The 21,864-nt window shown below is 38.4% G+C and overlaps 1 protein-coding gene across 5 annotated transcripts in view; it reads left to right on the forward strand.

Annotated features, from left to right (window-relative positions):
* The window catches only part of COMMD10 (COMM domain containing 10), a gene marked incomplete at its 3' end in the record, with an annotated part of 190,865 nt that extends 170,741 nt beyond the window's left edge, over positions 1-20,124 (forward strand). For 4 of the 5 annotated variants that reach the window (XM_080804049.1, XM_080804051.1, XM_080804047.1 and 1 more), the window contains 2 exons: positions 19,024-19,083; positions 19,815-20,124. In XM_080804049.1, coding sequence (XP_080660175.1) covers positions 19,024-19,083; positions 19,815-19,853 — 99 coding nt within the window. Of the gene's footprint in view, positions 1-19,023; positions 19,129-19,814 lie in introns of those variants that run through there. The other variant, XM_080804048.1, reaches the window with a different exon arrangement.
* Between the last annotated feature and the right edge of the window lie 1,740 nt (positions 20,125-21,864).

Genomic DNA, 21,864 nt, shown 5'->3' on the forward strand with positions numbered 1-21,864 from the left:
CCATTTCATTTTTGGAATATGCACTGTTAATTTCATGATTCTGAGAGGATTGTGCGACTCGTAATCAGGTAATTAGGTTAGCAGGGAACTAATGTGGATGGAAAAATGAGTTCAGTCTTCATCTGTCACCATTACAAGTTAAAAATTTGTAATGGAACAATGTGATTATAAGATAACAATTTCTTCTAGACAATTACTGTGTTAAATTAATCCCATAATCAGATTTAGTTATTGTCCCTGCCTGTCTTTAGGACTTTGGGTCCATTAAGTGTTGAGAGTAGAATGGAGGGGTCTCTTAGGATTGTATGATTGCAGGTTTGCAAACAGTGCATTCTCAGGTGTCCCTTATGTGATGAATTCAGTGCCCTTCAGAGAAGGAAGCAAATGCTGAATTTACCCATTTTTGTTTGCCAGAAACAGAGCCTCCAATTAGCCAATTAAGAAGTATAAATTGTAACTAAATTGTGAAATTAATACTCATTTAGGTGCAATTGTTGATCCTCTTTCCCTTGAAGACTAACATGACAATACCAGATAGAAGAAAATTAAACCAACATATGTTTTTAATTACCTTTTTCTTAACACTGCAAATTGCATGAGGTTATTTAATTTGGGATGCAGAATCCATGGTAGCTCTGGAAAGTGCACACACATCATCCAAATTTCTGTCTCTGAATACAATAAAGTGATTTTACAAACAAGAGAGAAACCCCAGTTTGGGCATTGAGCTCAAAGTCTTTCAAACCACACACAGGGAACGTGAATTCGATTTAGTCTCTAGTTTACCCGAATCCCTCAGCTGGGGTACTAACACATGCTTTGAGAAGTAAAGTCATGTAGCCATTCGAAATCTGTAATGATAATGCTTCAGTAATCAGATAAGTACTTAAAATTAGAATAAAGAGTAATTTCCAGAAAAAGATAGCGTCACCTATAATATTTATTACAGAAAAACTGCTCCATTTTGTAGCTGTCAGTGCTCTTAACATAATTTCTCACTACATTGAAGGAGCTTCTTGTAATCATATTCAAAACCTCTTATCTTGCTGATTATATTCAGCAACCATAGCTAAATATTTCAGTAGCAGAGCTGAAAATCATAATGACATATCAGCATACACATAATAAATTACAGCTAATGAATACTGTAGGAAGTGCATGTTGATTGGCTCCAAGTTTGCGATCTGCTCATGCACAGCACGCTGTAATTTTTAAGAGGACAGAAAGTACAGTGACGGTATGCCTGCCAAACATACCGTTTTGTCTCTGCAAGAACAAAGTAATATTTTAGCCAGAATGAAAAGGGCATATACCGATAATGGGTTAAATGTCCTAGCAGCCGAAGTAGATACCTCTGATGAAGTATTTTGTGACCCTATGTCATGCACAGTTTGACAATTTTTATATTGAGTGGTTTCTGGTCAAAAATGGTTTGTTGTTCTCGTGACGGTGTAAACTCGTGCTTTTAGCTAAATATGTGCAAAACCTCAAATTCTGATTTCACCAGCTTAGGCAGGGACATTCAAGTGTGAAAAGCCATTTTTCAAGCTAAGAAGGAAATCTATAGATAAATAACTGTACTTTGTAATCCACATATATACTGAATAAACAAGACTTATGAGACCCCCACTAGTGGGGCAAATATTATGTAGTATGATTGGAAAATAGTTACCATTTAGACAAAATCCAATTACTCTGATACTCTCTATCATTACTCTTACTAAAAGAAAAAGACATATTTAAATTTAGCACCCATCTTCTCTCTTTTTTTTTTTTTAAATTTTATTTATTTGACAGAAAGATCAGAAGTAGGCAGAGAGGCAGGCAGAGAGATAGGGGAAAGCAGGCTTCCTGCTGAGCAGAGAGCCTGATGCGGGGCTCGATCCCAAGACCCTGGGATCATGACCTGAGCCGAAGGCAAAGGCTTAACCCACTGAGCCACCCAGGTACCCCGCAACCACCTTAACACTGAGCTTAGTTAAGGGCCTTGTGGGGGGCTCAGTCCATTGAGCATCCAGCTCTTGATTTCAGTTCAGGTCATGATCTCAGGGTCATGAGATCAAGCCCTACCTCAGGGTCCACCCTGGGCATGCAGCCTGCTTGAGATTCTCTCTCTCCCTCTCCTGCCCCTCCCACCCCTGCTCACATGCACGAGCTGTCTGTCTGTCTGTCTCTCTCTCAAAAAATAAATAAATAAATAAATAAAAGATAAATAAAAATTGAGCTCAATAAACATGTATGTCACTAAGTACTATGGTCAGTACCTTACTTGGCTATTGGTCTACCTAAAGAAGGCATAGCCCCCGGCCCTTGAAGAGCCTACCATCTATCATACAAAGGTGGATCATTCCACCCCATGTAGTAGGGAAAGGCAGTGATTGAGATATGCATGGGGGGCCGTTACATCAACTGAGTTGAGAATTAAAGGGTCTAGCCAAATGCACATACACACGCAAAGGCACGGGTAGAGCCATTGGGAGCGCTGCTAAGCAACACAGAACAGCATGAACAAAGACCCAAAGGACAGTGTGCAGTGCTTGCTGATACTGCTGGTGCATACGGTGCATTGAGAGGACAGGAGGCTAGAATTCGAGGCTACAGGAGGAGTCAGGGGCCAGATTTTCAAAAGTCTTGAATGCTCTGCTAATAAGCATGACATTTGGTTTTGCTTTGTATATACTGCCTACATTCTTAAATAGAGAAGCATTTTGTCTATTTTTCAAAGACTTAAAAAAGAAAAGCTATAATTTGGAGGAAAATACCTTTTGTGGCTTGTACTCCATCTCTTTGTTGCCATTGTCCTTTGGTAGCTTTTGTCACACCTTGTATCAGCTCAGGTTTCCAGTTTGCCTTCTCCCCTCCTCTAGCAGCAGGGCCCTCCATGCCCAGGAGATGTTGGGACCTACTGGACCAGGCAGTTATTTTCAGGAAGAGCCTTTGGAATCACTGGGTTTGGTGGAGCAATCAAAATAAGCTTCATGGTCAGGTGCAAGTGATTATTTCTCTGTCTCTGTGATGCACTGTATTCATTGGACTGACATATTTTTGTTTGTTTGGAATTAGAATTTTAAACATGGCAATGGTACCTTGTTTACTTTTGTGAAATACTCCTAGTGGTTCTTTTTTTTTTTTTTTTGATTAATTTAAGATAAACAGATTAGCTTTTTTTTTTCCTGAAAAATTTTGAGGTTTGAAGACTTTAACTTCACATTATTTCTCCATTACTTAAGACATGTTCGTGTCTCATCAGCCTTATTTATCAAAATATTTACCCTCAGCATCGCTTTTATGTATTTCTGTGTAGACTCAGAGAGGGGATGTAAATGTGCAAGTTCATGGAGAGAACTTTTTTCTATAAATTAGCTTGATCTGCAGGTGAAGCACTGTTTTATCTGGAGAGCTCATAGTAACACTGAAGTGGAAAGAACAATGATTTGTCTCCCCGTTACACACTTCCTGTTGGTTCATCTCTGTGGGACCAGCTGCCTCATCTTTTGAATAAAAGGGTTGAACTAGATTATTTCCAAAGCTCTTTCTTACTGACATTTTGTGGTTCTCTTCATGACCTCACTTCACCGGTATAGTTTGCTTGCGTAGGTTTGCCTTTCCACATCTTCAAGCCCTTGAATTGAAAAGGACCTTGGGAGGTCATGTAGTCAAGCTGCTCGAGAGAAAAGTGGAAATTTGCTTCCCCTCTACCTACAATGCTTGTGCTCGCATCTTCCCAAGCTGGCATCATATGAATCAGAGCTGGTTGTAACATCTGTCACCCCTTTGGTTGCCAGGATTGATTCCACTGATCTGACAGATGGGCAGCGGATCCCTTCTTCCCTTTTGTCCCATGTACCTTCTTCCTGTCGTCGGGAGCGTAGCTGTAAAGGGCAACCAGCCTACCTAGAGAAGGACCTTTCTTTGGTCAAGGGTATACACCTCCCTGTTTGTCATTATATTGGCACTCTGTAATGTTTCTTGACTGATGAGATTTTATGGGCGACAGAAACGGCTAATGCTTGTATGTAACAGTAGAATTTCATGGGGCTTTTTTTTTTCCAGTCTGTGGTGAGACTTAAATTTCATCCCTAGTTTTTTTTTGAGCAATAATAGTAAATAGAGATACTGGACTGTATTTACAATTACCTTTCCCTGCATATACTTAGAGGGAACATAATCTGTAGGTGTATTTATTAAATAAACGGTGCCTAATGATTTCTGTTTTATAAGCCTATTCAGCATTCAGTAGAGCTTGAAATATTATTTACATACTATCTTTGCCCTTCGTTTCTGTAACTGAAAAGGAGAAAACTTCCTCTTTGAGTATCTAGCAAAGCATTTTTAGATTCAATCAGAACATGAGATTGGTCGTTTTCTTTTACTGGAATCCTTCCCTCCTGATTTCCTAGTTGAAAAGCTAATTGTATCATTTCTAATTCCGATAGCCAACTAAGCAGTGTAAATTTGGTTTAACTCTTAGCTAGTTGATATTTGTGTTATTTAGAGGCTGTTTTTACTTGGGTGATTTGTGCAGGGGCTAATGCATTTCTCTCTTGGAAAATGTGTATGTGTTCCTAATTCCCAACTAATGGGAAAGCAGAGGATATTTTTACTGTCAGCTTTCATCAAGTTAGACCTCTCTGAAGGCCTCACTGGCTTTTATTTCCATGGGAATTTTGCTAATACCCATCCAGGTGCTTGTAGACGGGACTACAAATTAAAAATGAAAAGGAATGGCAGAACAAATACATCTTTCTTATCTTTTAAGAAGTTGGCAGAATTTTAATCTCGTACTCTCATTTTCACTTTGCAGTATGTTCAGAAAGGATGCAGAAAGTCTAAGTTGGGTTTTAGTGCAGGAGACCAGCTTAGGCAATGTAAGTAATGAATTTCCTAAATGGGTTCTTGGTTGTAATCTTATATGTAGAAGGCAGAAGAAAGAGAGTAAATCTTCTAGTCTGTATATGTTTACCTAATAATATTAGTGACTTTAATGTGTTTTACTGGAAAATGGAAGATTGAAGACATATTTGAAAATAAGCTGCCCAGTTTTATTGCCTGTATACTAACTCACTAAATTATTTTGGTCCATGAAATAAATGCCCACCCTACATTTCCAAGTACCATGCAGCTGTCGGTGCTCTTAACTTAATTTCTCTGAACATAATTTGTGAACCTGGGGGTACTTGTCATTTAGAGAACACCCACCTACCCTAGATCCTGGAGTTCCATGGGGTTCAGCCCCAGGCTTCCCTCTCTTCTCATACTGCATTCTTTTCCTGGGCAATCCTATCCACTCTGCAGTTTTGTTCTTGTTCATTTTATTTTGTTTTGTTAAAGATTGGTTATTTTAGAGAGAGAGCACAAGTAGGGGGAGGGACAAAGGGAGAGAATTCTCAAGCAGGCTCCCTGCTGAGCATGGAACCCCACATAGGGCTCAATCCCAGGACCCCAGATCATGAGCTGAGCCACAATCAAGCTGGCTGCTTAACCAACTACGCCACCCAGGCAGCCCAAGAGAGAGAGAATCTTAAGTAGGCTCTGCGCTCGAGATTTATTTATTTAAGAGATAATTTTGTATTTAAGTTACTTAATAAATAAATATTTACTTATTTTAGGGAAGGAGCATGAGCAGGGGAAGGGGCAGAGGGAGAGAATCCTCAAGCTGACTCCCCACTGAGTGCGGAGCCCAACGGGGTACTCGATCCCACAACCCTGAGGTCATGACCTGAGCTGAAATCAAGAGCCAGCTTAACTAAATGAGTCACCCAGGCGCCCCACTCTTGCTGTTTTAAATATTAATATATCATAACAAAATATCAAGTATGTTTCTCTTTTTTGGCTTTTTAGATACTTATTTTCAGAAATCTCACATAATCGAGCTCCTTGTGTCTGAAACTGCCCCTTGGGTTTGCTCCTTTTTCAGATCTTCTCTAGCATTTCCTTACCTCTGCTTCCTCCATCCAGTTTCTTTTGCCAGAGAGCTGAGAGTCATTCTGACTGCTTCTGTTCCTGCACACACACCCTCACTCCAACTGTCACCAAGTGCTATCTCTAACCACCTCTAAATCATATCTTAAATCTTTCTACTTTATCACTGTTGCCATCACATCAGGTCAAATCACTGTCTGGCCCGGACTAATGCATCCAGTTTGGCCAACTCGATTTACAAATAAAAGCCAAGGGCAATTGTTAATATGCAGATGCAATTATTCTTATACTTAAAACTCTCCAATGGCTTTCCATAGATCTTAGAAAAAAGCTCTTCTCTTCTGTCCATCCTGAAAGATGGGGCCTATCGAGTTTGCTAGGGCTGCCCTAACAGAGCACATCAGACTGGGTCATTTGTAACAGAAAATTACTTACTCATAGTCTGGAGGTTTGAAGTTTGAGATCAAGATGTCAACAGGATTGGTTTCTTCTAAGACCTCTTTCTTGGCTTATGGATGGCCATATTTTCCCAGTGTCTTCACATGGTCTTCCTTCCGGGTGCTAATCTCCTCTTTTTACAAGGAAACCTGTCTTGTTAGACTTGGACCCATCTCCATGACCTCTTTTACCTTAATTACCTCTTTAAGACCTTAATGCTGCATACAGTTACGTTTTGACATACCAGGGGTTAGGATTTCAAAGTGAATTTTGGGGAGACACAACTCAGCCCACAACAGAGCCTAAACTAATGGTTGAGGGAGGAGTAAACATGTATAAAATGCACTACTCTGAGTAACATTTCTATGTTCCTTATGGTTTTGCTTCAGCTATCATCTTTTCGTCAAAATCTTAACTGCTATTAGGTCTACGTATTGCCTAACATAGCTGTTGAGAAGATACTAGAAACACTGGTTTACAGGTATCTGTTTCAGTCCCTGTCATCATTTCTTCTGGGTATATATTCAGGAGTGGAATTGCTAGGTCATATGGTAATTCTTTGCTTAACTTTTTCAGGAATTTCATGCTGTTTTCCACAGCCACTGCACCATTTTACATTCCTGCTAGCAATGTATATGGATCCAATTTCTTGATATCCTCACCAGCACTTGGGTTTTCTCATCCTCACCCCGACAATTATATCCTTCTTACTAAGCATGAAGAGTTATCTCATTGCAGTTTTGATTTGCATTTCCCTAATGACTGATGTTGATTTTCTTTTCATGTGCTTACTTAACCATTTGTGTATCTTTTTTGTTTTGTTCTTTGCCTTTTTTTTTTTTAATTGGCCTTGTCTCTTTGTTGTTGAATTATAAGAGTTCTTTATATCTTTGGGTTTTATATGCTTATTAGATAATGATTTGCAAGTATTTTCTTCCCTCATATGGGTTGTCTTTTTCCTCTCTCACTTCTTTTAAATTTTAACTGAGATATCACCATCTCGGGGAGATCTTTCCTGGCCACCTACCCCTGAATCTCCACTTACCCACCTCCAGACAGACATCCCCTTTCCCTGCTTTATTATTTCTTCCTAACACCAAATACCAACAGACATTTCCACGTGTATTATGTGGGTTGTTATTATTGTTGGTGTTATTGTTACAAATCTTGTTTGTTGTCGCTTTTATTAACTAGAGGGAGGGGCATATTTGTCTCTCCTTAAGTATATGTAGACTACTGTATGTAGTCTAGACCAAGCCTTGTAGGTATTTAATCTGTATGTATTGAATAAAAATGAATGAATGAATTTAACACTTAGCAGTGCCATCTTCTTTTTTTTTTTTTTTTTAAGAATTTATTTATTTATTTGACAGACAGAGATCACAAGTAGGCAGAGAGGCAGGCAGAGAGAGAGGGAGGAAGCAGGCTCCCTGCTGAGCAGAGAGCCCGATGCAGGACTCGATCCCAGGACCCTGAGATCATGACCTGAGCTGAAGGCAGAGGCTTTAACCCACTGAGCCACCCAGGCGCCCCATCTTTTTTTTTTTTTTAATTGGGGAAATATGACACACACACAGAAAGAGCACAGTGACTTATAAAAGAACAACTTTGACCCCTCATGATCAAGATACATATACACTATTGTCATTATGTCAGAACCCTCCCTCATGTCAAGGCAATTACTTCCTCCTCTGTCCGGTCACCCAGAGGTGATCACTATTCTGATACTTCTGGTAATATCTTTGTTACTTTGTTACTTTATAGTTGTCCTACATAAGCATTTGTCTCTAAAACCTTTTTTACTATTGTTTTTTAAATCCTGATATAAATGAAACCAATCAGTATGTGTCCTCTGTGCCTTTCTCTGACATTTAGATATTTGGGAGTCATGCATGATGTCGTATTTAGCTGTAGCTTATTTTCATGTCTGTATAACCATCCATTGTATTGCCATACTACAATTTATGTATTCTTCCACTGAAAGAATGGTTACTTCCATTTTTTGGTTCTTTTGAATATTGATGTTCTCAATATTCTTATCTCCTGGTGTCCAAATGTGTATATTTCAATTGAACATGATACTAATACTTAGGAGTGAATTTTGGGTCAAAGGGCGTTCATATATTCAGCTTTAGTAAATAATACCAGACAAGTTTTCAGAGTAGTTACACAGGTTTTCATGCCTTCCAGCAGTATGGTTGCTAATATATTTTCAAATCATTTTGGCTGCTTGGACATCTTTTGTGAAGTGACTGTTCAAGTCTCTTGTCTTTTTTTTTTTTTTTTTTCTCCTTTTTCTTTTTCTAAATCAGAGCAAGGCTGTCATGCCAGGGTGCTCCTGAGCAGCTTGGAGTACCCCCTCTCTCCTGAGGAAACTGCCAGGAAATCCACCAAGAGGAGGGCTGTCCATAATTTTTAGATTCTTTCCCACTTGTATTCCACCAGAGGCGGGCTTGGAGATAAGCACATTAGCTGGATCCCCTTTTCACAATCTCATCTGACATCACGTGAGTCTCCTGATAGGTTGCTCCTTCACACCAGCCAAACACCACCACTCATGTGGCTTTCTTTTTGTCTTTTCATGAAGTATAATTGACACAACATGGTATTAGTTTGAGGTGTACAATGCAATGACTGTGTATGTGTTGTTGTCCATTTTTCATCTCAGTTTTGCTCTTTTTTATTGATTTGTGGGCATTTTTGTGTATTCTGGCTATGAGTCTCTAGCTTTCCTTTTAGTCTTTTGATGATGTGACTTGATGAGTGAAAGTTCTGGATTTTAATATATTCTCACTGCTGGGGGGTTCGGGGCTCGGGAGAGGGTGGTGGGGTTATAGACATTGGGGAGGGTATGTGCTATGGTGAGTGCTGTGAAGTGTGTAAACCTGGCAGTTCACAGACCTGTACCTCTGGGGCTAATAATACATTATATGTATATAAAAAAATTAATATATTCTCACTTATCAGTCATTTTCTTTATAGTTAATTTACTAGCAGCTTCTTTGCCAACTAAAGATTATATGGCTAGCATATTTTCATGTCATTTTAAGGGAGTCTTTATATGCCCCAGGGTTATGGAGAAATTCATGTATATTTTCTTTTAGCTTTTTCATTTTATCTTATCCATTTAGAATTACACTCCCTCTGGAAGGAGATGAATAAAAACTGGCAGGAAAGTGTGGGATATTTGGGAGATAGTGAGTACAACAGTTTGGTTGGAGTACAGAGAGGTTTTGGGTTTTTTTTGGCGGGAAGAGTCTTGTGGGAAATAAAACTTTTCAAGTTAGATTAGGGAAGATTGTGTCAAACTAAGAAAAATATTATTCTGGTCTGTTCTCACATGAGCAGGTGTCACTTACAGTAGAGTCCAAAGCACATTGGGGTTCGAGCACTTTTGTCTCCAAAAAGGGGGCATACAGTAGTGTGGATGACTCAGGACACATCACCCACACTCCTCACCCCCAGCCACACAATAACAACAAAGCAAAATAACACCAAAAAAACTATCTTTCTTACTGACTTCCCTTTTAATGTTTAAAAAAGTCTTCCTTTACTTGGAAGAGTGTGTATAATAGTATCTTGACCTGGTTGGGTGTCGTTAAATTACTTCCTTTTTTTTTTTCTAGTAACATTTACCTATTGATAGTTATCCGCACTTTATCTCACATACAGTTCTGGATAGCCCTTAATTTCCTGCTGTGACCCTTCTAGTTCATTGTCCATTGTTACATGGTTGTTTTCCTCAGGTGGTTTTCTTACCATGGTGTGCCTCCATGTGCTCATCTGTTAAAGACAGATATTTTATGGCATGCCTACCTCCTTGGACTGTTTTAAAATTAATATGAGGTATTGTAGGGGATACCCATGTCAGGTAATGTAGGTGATTACCAGTGGCAGGACTTCCAAAATACATATAATCATGAGCCTATTCTTTATTTTTTACTTTTTTAATTGAGTAATTCTTTCTTCCTTTTTTTTTAATTGAAATTTTAGTTAACATACAGTACAATATTGGTTTCTGGAGTAGAATTCAGTGACTCATCACTTACATATAACACCCAGGGATCATCACAACGAGTGCCCTCCTTACTGCCCATCTGCCGCCTAGCCCATCCCCCAGTCAGCTCCCTTCATCTCCCCTCAGTTTGTTCTCTGTCATCATGAGTCTCTTACGGCTTGTTGCCCTCTCTCCTTTTCTTTTCCCCCTTCCCATATAGTTCATCTGTCTTCTTTCTTCAATTCCGCATATGAGTGAAATCATGCGGTATTTGTCTTTCTCTGACTGATGTATTTTGCTTAGGATAATACCCTCTAGCTCCATCTATGTCCTTGCAAATGGCAAGATTTCATTCTTTCTGATGGCTGAGTAATATTCCATCACATATATACATATAGCAACTTCTTTACGCATTCATCAGTTGATGGACATTTGGGCTCTTTCCCTAGTTTGTGACCCTATTTTGTGTGTGTGTGTGTGTGCGCGTGTGTGTGTGTGTGTGTGTGAAAAACAACTGTAATGCTTTTATTTAAAAGCACACTTATGGAGGCGCCTGGATGGCTCAGTTGGTTGAGCCACTGCTTTCAGCTCAGGTCACAGTCCTGGAATTCCACGGTCGGGTTCCGTCGGGCTCCCTGCTTGGCAGGGAGTCTGCTTCTCCCACTGACCTCTCTCCTCTCCTGCTCTCTCTCTCTCTCATTCTCTCTCTCTCAAACAAATAAATAAAATCTTTTGGAAAAAAAAAAAAAGCACACTTATGGAATTTCATGTTGTCTGCATTTACAGGAAGAAGGAATGATAGAAACACATATAACCTGACAATTTTTGTGAGACCTGTGTGGTCCATATCTAAAAGAGTTTTCCTAGGAGTTATCCATTACAGCTAAAGCCCTAGGGTGAATTTTCTTTTTCTTTCCTTTTTCTTAAAGTATATGTGGTGTGCAGTATTATATTACAGGTAACCCTTGGACAATCTGGGTTTGAACTAGGCAGGTCCACTTATTCATGGATTTTTTTTCCCATTAATACAGTACAGCACTGTAAATGCATTTTCTCTTCCTTGTGATTTTCTTAATGACATTTTCTTTTTTGTAGCTTACTTTATGATAAGTATAAACAGTATATAAAGTAAAAACAGTATCTAATTCATGTAACTTACAGAATATGTATTAATCGACTGGTTATGTTATCTGTAAGGCTTCCAGTCAACAGTGGGCTATTAGTAGTTAAGTTTGGTCAGAGTTAAATGTTACATGTGGATTTTCGATTATATGGGGGGCCAGCTCCCCTAAGTCCCATGTTGTTTAAGGGTCAACTTTAGCTTCAGATATACAAGTGATTCAACATTTATGTGCATTACAAGGTGATCACCGTGATAAACTAGCTACCAACTGTGACCATATATAATTGTTACGTATTATTAACTATATTCCCTGTGCTACACATAGTATTCCTATTTCTTACTTATTTTGGAAATGGAAATTTATACCTTTTCATCCTTTTTCCCTCTTTCACTTGTCCCCTTACCCCCTCCCCTCTGGCAGCCACCAGATTGTTCTCTGTTATCTATGAGTCTGTTTCTGCTTTGTTTTGTTGGTTCGTTTGTTTTCTGTATTCCCCTTGTAAGTGAAAATATACAGTACTTGTCTTTCTGTTTGACTTACTTGACTTAGCATAATACCCTCTATGTACATCCATGTTGTCACGAATGGCAAGGTTTCATTCTCTTTTATGATTAATATTCCATTGTGCTTATACACACCACATCTTCTCTATCTGTTCATCCATTGATGGACATTTAGGTTGCTTCCATATCTTGGCTGTTACAGATAATGCTGCAGTGAACATAGGTGTGCATGTATCTCTTCAGATTGGTAATTTGTTGGTTGTTTTTTTGTTTCTGTTTTTGTTTTCATAAACACCCAGAGATAGAATTGCTGAACCATATGGTAGTCCTATTTTAATTTTTTGAAGAACCTTCCTACTGTTTTCCATAGTGGCTGCACCAATTTACATTTCCACCAAGAGCGCAGGAGAGTTCCCTTTTCTCCCCATTCTTGCCAGCACTTGTTATTTCTTGTCCTTTTGTTAACAGCCATTCTGACAAGTCATGAGATGATACCTCACTGTGATTTGGTTTTGCATTTCCCTGATGATGAGTGATGTTGGGCACCTTTTCATATGTTTGTCTGTTGGCCATCTGCAAGTCTCCAGAGAAATGTCTGTTCCGTTCCTCTGCTTGTTTCCTATTTGTGTTGTTTGGGGTTTTTCCCTATTGAGTTGTGTGAAATTTTTTATATATTTTGGTAATTAACCCACTATCTGTTAAATCATTTACAAATATCTTCTTTCATTCAGTAGTTTGCTTTTTTGTTTTGTTGATGGTTTCCTTTACCATACGAAAGCTTTTTAGTTTGATGTGGTCTCATTTGTTTACTTTTGCTGCCCTTTCCTGGGGAGACAGATCCAAAACAGTCTTGTTCAGACTGACATCAAAGAGCTTATTGCCTGTGTTTTCTTCCAATAGTTTCAGGGTTTCTGGTCTTAAACTTAAGTCTTTAGTTGGTTATGAGTGTATGTTTGTATACGGTGAAAGAAAGTGGTCCAGTTTTATTCTTTCACATGTAGCTGTCCAGCTACATTTATTGAAGAAACTTTTTCCCATGGTATATGTTCTTGCCTCCTTTTTTTGAAGATGAATTGACTGTATAAGCATAGGTTTATTTCTGTCTCTCTGTTTTATCCTATTGTTCTCTGTAGTGTGTATGTGTGTGTGTGTGTGTGTGTGTGTGTGTGTGTGTGTGTGTGTGTACCAGTACTATACTGGGGGTTTTTTTTTGTTTTTTGTTTTTTTAAGATTTTATTTATTTATTTGACAGATAGAGATCACAAGTAGGCAGAGAGGCAGGCGGAGAGAGAGGAGGAAGCAGGCTCCCCACTGAGGAGAGAGCCCAGGACCCTGTGGGGCTCGATCCCAGGACCCTGGGATCATGACCTGAGCCAAAGGCAGAGGCTTTAACCCACTGAGCCACCCAGATGCCCCAGTACTGTACTGTTTTGATGACAACAGCTTTGTATTATATCTTGATATCTGGGATTGTCATACCTCCAGTTTTGTTCTTTTTCAAGATTGCTTTAAGTTATTGTGATTCTATACAAACTTTAGGATTATTTGTTCTATTTCTGTGAAAGATGCTATTGGTTTTCGATGGGGATTGCATTGAATCTGTAGACTGTTTTGGGTGATACTAACACTTTAACAATATTAGTTCTAATCCTTGAGCACAGAATATCTTTCATTTGTTTGTGTCATCTCAGTTTCTTTCATCAATGTCTTGTAGTTTTTTGAGTAGAGGTCTTTTACCTCCTTGGTTAAATTTATTCCTAGGTATTTTATTCTTTTTGATGCAACTGTGAGTAATATTGTTTTTTAAATTTCTCTTTCCGATAGTTTGTTGTAATTGTTTAGAAATGTCACAGATTTGTGTATTTTAATTTTGTATCCCTCAAATTTACTGAAATTTTTAGTTCTAATAGTTTTTTGGTGGAGTCTTTAAGGTTCTCTGTATCTAGTATCATGTCATCTGCACACTTTTACATCTTCCTTTCCAATTTGAGTGCCTTTTGTTTCTTTTTCTTGTGCAGTTACTATGACTAAGACTTCCAGAACTGTATTGAATAAAAAGTGGCGAGAGTGGCATCTTTGTCTTCTCACTGACCTTAGAGGAAAAGCTGTCAGCCTTCCACCACTGAGTATGATGTTAGCTGTGGGTCTGTCTTAGGTACATTCCTTCTATATCCATGCTGTCGAGAATTTTTTATCATAACTGTATGTTGCATTTGATAAAATTCTGCATCTGTTGAGATGATCATATCATTTTTATCCTTTCTGTTAGTTTGATGTATCACATTGATGAATTTGTAGGTGTTGTACTGTCTTTGCATTCTTGGAATACGTTCTACCTGATTATAGTGTATGATCAATCCTTTTAATGTATGGTTGAGTTCAGTTTGCTCAAATTTTGTTGAGGATTTTTGCATCGATCTTCCTTGAGGATATTGGCCTGCAGTTTTCTTTTTTTATGGTCACTTTGTCTGCTTTTGGTATCTGGGTAATTCTGGCCTCATAGGATGAGTCTGGAAGCATTCCTTCTTCTTCAGTCTTTTGGGATAGTTTGAGAAGGATAGCTATTAACTGCAGTTGAAATCTTTTATGAATACACCTGTGAGGCTGGTCTAGGACTTCTGTTTGTTGGGATGGTTTTTTTATTACTGATTAAACTTCATTACTAGTCATCAGTCTGTTCATATTTTCTGTATCTTCTGGACTCAGTCTTGAAAGACTGTGTGTTTATAGGAATTTATTCATTTCTTCTAGGTTATCCCAGTTGTTGGCATGTAATTTTTTTGTAGTACTGCCTTATGATCCTTTGTATTTCTGTGGTATTGGTTATAATTTTTCTTCTCCCATTTCTGATTTTATTTGGGCCCTCTCTTTTTTTTTTTCTTTTTTTTCTTGATAGGTCTGGCTAAAGGTTTAGAACTTTTATTTATCGTTTCAAAGAACTAGCTCTTAGTTTCATTGATTTTTTTTTTTTTTTGTCTCTGTTTCACTTATATCCACTCATATCTTTATTATTTCCTTTCTTCTACTAACTTTGGTTTTACTTGTTCTTTTTCTCATTCCTTTAGGTGTAAAGTTAGGTTGTCTGAGATTTTTTTCTTATTTCTTAAGGTGGCTCTGTATTGCCATAAACTTCCCTCTTGGGTGTGTTTTTGCTATATCCCATAGATTTTGAACTGTTGTGTTTCCATTTTTATTTGTCTCAAGGTATTTTTTTATTTATTCTTTTTCTGTTGACCCATTGTTTATTTATTAGCATATTGTTTAGCCTCCGCATGTTTTCAGTTTTTCCAGCTTTCTTCTTGTGATTGATTTTATTTTCATACCTCTGGGGTAGCAAACGATGCTTGATATGATTTCCATCTTCTTAAATTTATTAAGACTTGTTTTGTGACCTAACATGTAACCTTTTCTGCAGCATGTTCCATGTGCACTTGAGAAGAATATGTATTCTGCCCCTGGATGTGGTCTAATGTGTCAGCTAAGGCCATTGTTTCCTCATTGATTTTCTGTCTGAATGATCTATCCATTGAAGTCAGTGGGGTGCTGAAGCCCCTACTATTATTATATTACTCTCATTTTCTTCCTTTATGTCTGAATTTACTTTTTTTTTCTTCTTTATCATATCTACGAAGTGTTACCCATGAGTTTTGGATAATAGCCAGTATTATCCATTGATAGTCCTTCAAACACACAAGCAATGAAAAGCCCTCCCAGAAATAATTTTTAGTACTTACCTAGTCATTATATTCCTTTGGAAGACAGTATAAACTTCCTGTTAGAATTACCTTTTTTTAAAAAAAATTCTTCCAACTTAAAATACAATTTGCCATGTATAAAAATATTGCTTGTATCTGATTCCTGGAAGAATGTGGATGTCATGTTCCCATAAACTTTTTTCCTAAACATTTGACTTTGTAAAAAGTGAACTACAGTACTAAGATAGATAGATAGATAGATATACCTGTACATAAAAAAATAAATACATGTATTACTTTCTTTCACCAAGTGATTAGAGGTGTGTAGTCCAAGTTGAAAATACTTTTGATGTACGATTGACAAAATGACAGTGCATTTTGATTACTTGCAACTATAGTTTTATGTCACTAAGATATTTCTCTTCTTATTTAGTATGACATAGTAGACTACAGTTTATTGTCCAGACTATCTTTTTGACTCTTTGAGAGGAAGACAAAAAACAAAAAACAGGACCAAATAGTCAAGACTCATCATCTATTGACAGTGATAGACAGCACATAGATAATTAAGCCCATCATTGAATATAGCCTATAAAACTGTAGCCAGGATTTTCTGCATCTTCCTCCTGAAAGCTTGTTGTTAGAGTTGGGACTGATAGCTGAGATGGCACTGGTTTGAATATCAGTTTTATTTTCTCTTCTTCCCTTAACAAAGATACTAATGAACTGTGAGTTGAGTCCAAGGCCCAGAGTGTTACAGCTAGGCAATCCAAGGCCAGGCACCCCTGAAATACTAATAATTGGACTCTCATTAAACTTAATGCACTTCTTATATCCTTGTTGGGTCTAGACTGCCACTGATTTGTGTCCAGACATAAAACTGAAGAGAAGTTTTTTGAAAACATGCGTCCTTAGTGAACTGAACCTTCCATACATTTTCTGAAGAGAAATGAAGCTAGAGAGTTGACTGTGGTTTGATAAAGCAGATTTGTGACTTTCTAGTTAAATTCTCAAAGAAGGCTCAGAGTGTGTTTTCCTCTTAAAAATGTCATGGTCCAAGGAAGGATTTTGATCACACCCATTCCTAATATTTGTGGGACCTAAAGCAGGAGTAAAATTGGAGGCCTTGGGCCATATATCTAAATGTAAAGTCATAAATAAAGTTACCAAACTACTGAGTAAATGCAATATACTGCATTTCTATACTGCTTTCTTGATAATATACCTTAAGTAATGTCCTGGCAGGCGAGATTTGGATTTAGAATTCTTGGGCTCTCTGGGGTATCATGTCAGAGCGTGACAATGTGAGAACTTGGCTCTTAGCCAGTCCCCCTTTCCTTTTTGTCCTACATATCTGTCTAAGTTCCATCGTTACCCTCCTTAAATAACTGCCCTTGGCCACCCCTTGGGTAAACATAGATTCTCAAATTCTAAGAATAATCTCTGTACACATGACATGGAACACTTAAAGCCACTCCTGTATTCTCCCATATTTTCATGGTCTTCCCTAAGTCACTGCAGGTTGAATGGGAAAAGATAATGATAATAGCTATCAGTGATTATACCTGCCAGACATTGGCATTAGTTCTTTGCATATTTTATTATTATCAGCATTTTTCCTTCTTGGGGCTAAGTATTTCAGTAAAGCAAGACACTAAATTTATATACATAGCTCTGCCATATAAACACACACACACACACACACACACAGGTGCACATGGGCACACACATTATTTCAGCTGTTGTTATTTTAGGAAATATGTTTTCAAAGTCACCTTCCTTCCCTTTCCTCAGTGCAGCCTTTTAGAAAATACTAACTTGAAACAAAGCAAAATCCAGGATCCAAGAACCCAACTTGGCTACGACCCCCGGGTGTATGTACAGCAAATGAAGTTGTTCACAAACTGATTCAGTTCTTTATTCTCTCCCCCACCACCACCCCACCGTCTGGATTGCTGAGAGAGTAATGAACTTGCCTTGCTTTTCCACAGGGTAAACTGAGGCCTGTCTTTTCCCTTTAACTGCTGGGAGGAAATATAGCACTGCTAGATAATGCTGATTTCAACCTTTGAAGGTTCAACGATGTGTGTCAGTTAGCCTACTACTTTTTTCTCCTTCCTAAAGGAACAGGCTTTAAGGCAGATCTGCTTCTTGATTCATTTTAAAGCTTAACTACTTAGGTAGGTGTTACAAGAGCAAAGAAAAAGTGTGGAATTTAATCCTCTGTGCCTTGGCTTCTTGAGAAGGGAGGTGCCACATCTAAACATAGCCCCATTGACTCTCCTTAGTTAGCTGAAGATACTTTGTTTTGGAAATGTTGGCTTTGTAAGTGAAATGGAAACCATTAAAACAGATAAAACAAAGGAAAAAAGGAGCCATAGAAACAGAAGTAGAATTAAGAGAATGTTGGAAATGACCACAAGCAATGAAGTACATGAATTCATGTCTGTTTTCAACCTTTGTCCACTCTTCAGTTCATGGTGCCCGTTTGATGTCCTGGGAGCACAACAGTGTGATCAGAGTGGGAAGCCCATTCTTGGCATTCTCTCTCCTCATTAACTTGCACTTGCCTGAAGTACCTTGAATAAAACAGACACGTTTGACCAATTTTCAGGAGCTACTTCGAGTGTTCCCTCAGTTTACAAGGTCATCCCAAAGCAGGTTGCGGGGGGCCAGATCCCCGTTGCATTCTGCTGCGCCATCATGCAGACGTGCCCAGTGTCCCTCAGCACCCACAGCTCCCACGAAGGTTCCCCTGTCACATCTGAGGGAAAGAAGGAGCTTGGTTAAGTCTTCGCTTTGAAGCTGTCATGTTAATTGTGAACTTTTGCTGAGTCTGTACCTTAAAAAAGGTAACCATCTCAGCATGTTAAGATCATAACTGCTAGATTAATGCTTGGAGGCAGCAGCTGTGCTGACGGGAGGCATTAATGGCTGGATGAGTTCAATCAGATAGTCCGCCTCCAGTGTCTTTGCGTAATGGTATTTGCTAGATTCCAAATGGACTGCTGAGAAAGATGAAATACAATCTCATATATTATCTCTACCTTGAAAAAAAAATAGAGAATGAAATTGTTCTCTTACTGGCTTCTATTTTATTAACCTTTGTGGAGGCAACTTAAAGAACAGATGTCCCTGTAGAGTTGAAACCTTTTGCTAAAGTGGAGTGTCATTAAGCGCGTCTGTGAATTCTAGAACAGTGGGGTTGAGTGAAGCAGGTAAGTATTTTTTTTTAAACCACTCAGAAAATAATAGGGCATATTCTGGGGCTATCCAGAGAGAAAAAACTGGAGTGAACATTGGATACAACTAAATTCGTTGTTCTTTCTTCTTCTTCCATACAGAGCGTGGAGAAAGTTCTTGTGGAATTCAGTCACAAGGAGTTGTTTGATTTCTATAACAAGGTCTGTATTTTTAAAATAATTTCTGCTATGTGGGGTTTTACATAATGTTGCCTTCTTTTTATGAATTCTTATTTTTAAATGACCTATTACAGAGCGAAGTTCTTTAAACATCCCTTGTAAACACCGTATGTTTCACGGCAGGAAGCATTGCCGAGACGAAGAGAATCTGACAAACTAAATCAGGAAGAAAGTGGAAATGGTTTTAATTAAAGCAATAGGATTGTTACTTTAAAGCAAAGCATTCAGTAATGAACTATGTGATACCTAGCCACACTGGCACTTTAGGTATACTTAACATTAAATATTTTTTAACTTCCGGGCCCAAGAGGAAAGGGAGGTGCCAGGCCTGTGAAGTTTTATCTTTGAGTGAATGTCCTTGTTGCTTTCCAAATCCTGGCTTTGTGAGCCAGGAAGATGCACTGCCCCCCCCCCCAACCCCTCTTCAAAAGTCTTATGCAGTGATCATTTAAAGCAGCCGGGGGTATTTCAAAGAGTCAAATTTAGAAATCTTCCTTGACGCCTTGGAAAACTTAGATTGCAGCCATGAATTCTAATATCTTCTTATGAAAAGAAAACTTTCCTACGTGGTGAATCTGTTGCTGTGCGAATGGATGTAACATGCGTGGTCGCTGCTGCCGATCTGTCCCTCCCCTTGGCAAGTTTCTGAGCAGCCCTTCGTAGGCATTTCTCTCCTTTCAGCAACTTTTCTCTCGTTTCCTCTGTCTAAATAGCTGGAGACCATACAAGCGCAGCTGGATTCCCTCACGTGATTGTTCCCGAAGACTGGCTTCTCCATCACATTCCTGCCACCTCATCATTCTGCCCCGAAGATGGGCTGCCAGGTTCTGTTTTCCGAAGGATTCGGTAGCTTTCCTCTTGTAAACAACAGGGCTTACCACTTCTTAGAGTAATAACAGTCAAGGGAGATCATTGTCTCGAGAGCTTCTAATACCCATTCTCTCCTCCTGTGAGCCAACGGCAAACAATTGTTAAGAATGCTTTCTCTTGGAAGGAAACAGTAAATACCATATTGTTATTACCGTCTTGTTTTTGCTTTATTGCCTGACCTGCTAATTTTTTACGTGTTAGATGACACCTTTATGTATCAAGGAGGGTCCACAGAGACAAGGGATACTGTGTACCTTAGAATACAAAACTCCAGTCATTACCTCATTAAAGCAAGAAAGCAAGCAAGTGCAATCAGATACTTTGTTTTTCCTTGAATATAATGATGTTTTGCTTGGGAAATAACATAGGAACGAAATCTGAAATAGAGCTAGTGGTAGTGAATCAGTTAATTCCAGTATGAGCGTCTATGTGCACTTTAATTTTTTTTGGTCTGAGTGTAATGATCTAATAATAGTCCAGGGTTCTGTGTGCTTTTCTTTGTACTGCAAATTAATAATGATTCACTTCATAGTAAGGGAGAGATTCCAATCATAAATAAAAATAATTGTCATGAGTGCTAAATAGTTATCCTTAAAATTCCAAAAACAGATACCTTTTATATTTTCTTTCTATAAATATGTTAATTAATTTAAGTCAATAAAATTTTTATGTTTTAGAATTAGGTGAACTGAAGTACACAGTATTTTATGCTGTGATTGTATATAAACGTGAGTATGGTTGCCTGTAAAAATATTACCAGTTGAATTTTTTATGAATGAAATATTTTTTCTCTGTTGGTTCCACAGAGACAGAGCAGGTGGGAGTGGGGAGACGGGAGGGGAGAAATTGAGGGAGTCGTAGACATTGATTTGAGTCAAACGTGACTTCATATGAAGGTATTTGATCTCAGAAATGTCCTATGGTTAACAGCCAGCCACTGAAATTAAATCACATTCCTCCTGTGAGGTATCTGCATTGATGGTCCCTCAAGTAAATGTTCACTGTATGGAATTTGTGCCTTTCTTTGTATGTGTGCTTTATGTCGTTGATGAGAACAGTTGGGAGTTCGGATGATTTCAGAAAGTAATATTACAGTTGCTGTCTGTAGTTGATTAGTTTGAAAAGTTGTTTTAATGTCCATTGATAAGCTATCTGGAAGACTTGTTTATAATACAGGGCATTTATTTCCATATGTAGCTTATGGGAGCTGTCTTATTTTGTTACACTCTGTTCTGCCAGTTCCAGAGGGAGCTACCTGACTACTTAAACATTTTGGTAACTATTCCTTCAGACTTCTTATATACAAAAACATATACATCATCTCAAGTTGAATTTGTTAGACCCTCCTGATGGTGACATATGGATAGGTAGAAGTTTTCATTGGTTTAATGGCCAATTTAACTCCCCTGTAGGTATCTAAACTAAATGTGACAGTCCAAAATGAAATTCTCGATTAGTAGCTCGTTTTATGCTCCCTGAAAGACCTGGTTTTATACTCTCTAGGAGTATTATCCAAAACTGTGCGAAAATGTAGTAAATAGTTTCCTCTCCATGAGTCTAGTTCAAGAAAGTCTGACCAAAGGCATTGAAGAAAGGCCTAATAGAAGGTCTAATTCCAACTGAGAACATAACTATTCTTGAGATACATTTAATTGCAGATCATTTCATTCCTTAAGGCACCACCATTGCTCTGATACACAGGCCAAAGAAAATATCATTCCCAAACAGTGCCAAATACCTGTGACTTTTTCATAGAAATGAGGGCCTTGGAGGGGCAAGTGCTGAAAGCTCCTCTCTCAGCACTCTTACTTGAGTGCCTGGCGTGAGGCTTGAACACAAATAGACTTACTTGCTAGAAAGGAACCATTGTACTATTTTACCCCTACTACAAGT

The sequence above is a fragment of the Martes martes genome, assembly GCF_963455335.1.
Source record: "Martes martes genome assembly, chromosome: 5".
NCBI lineage: Eukaryota > Metazoa > Chordata > Mammalia > Carnivora > Mustelidae > Martes > Martes martes.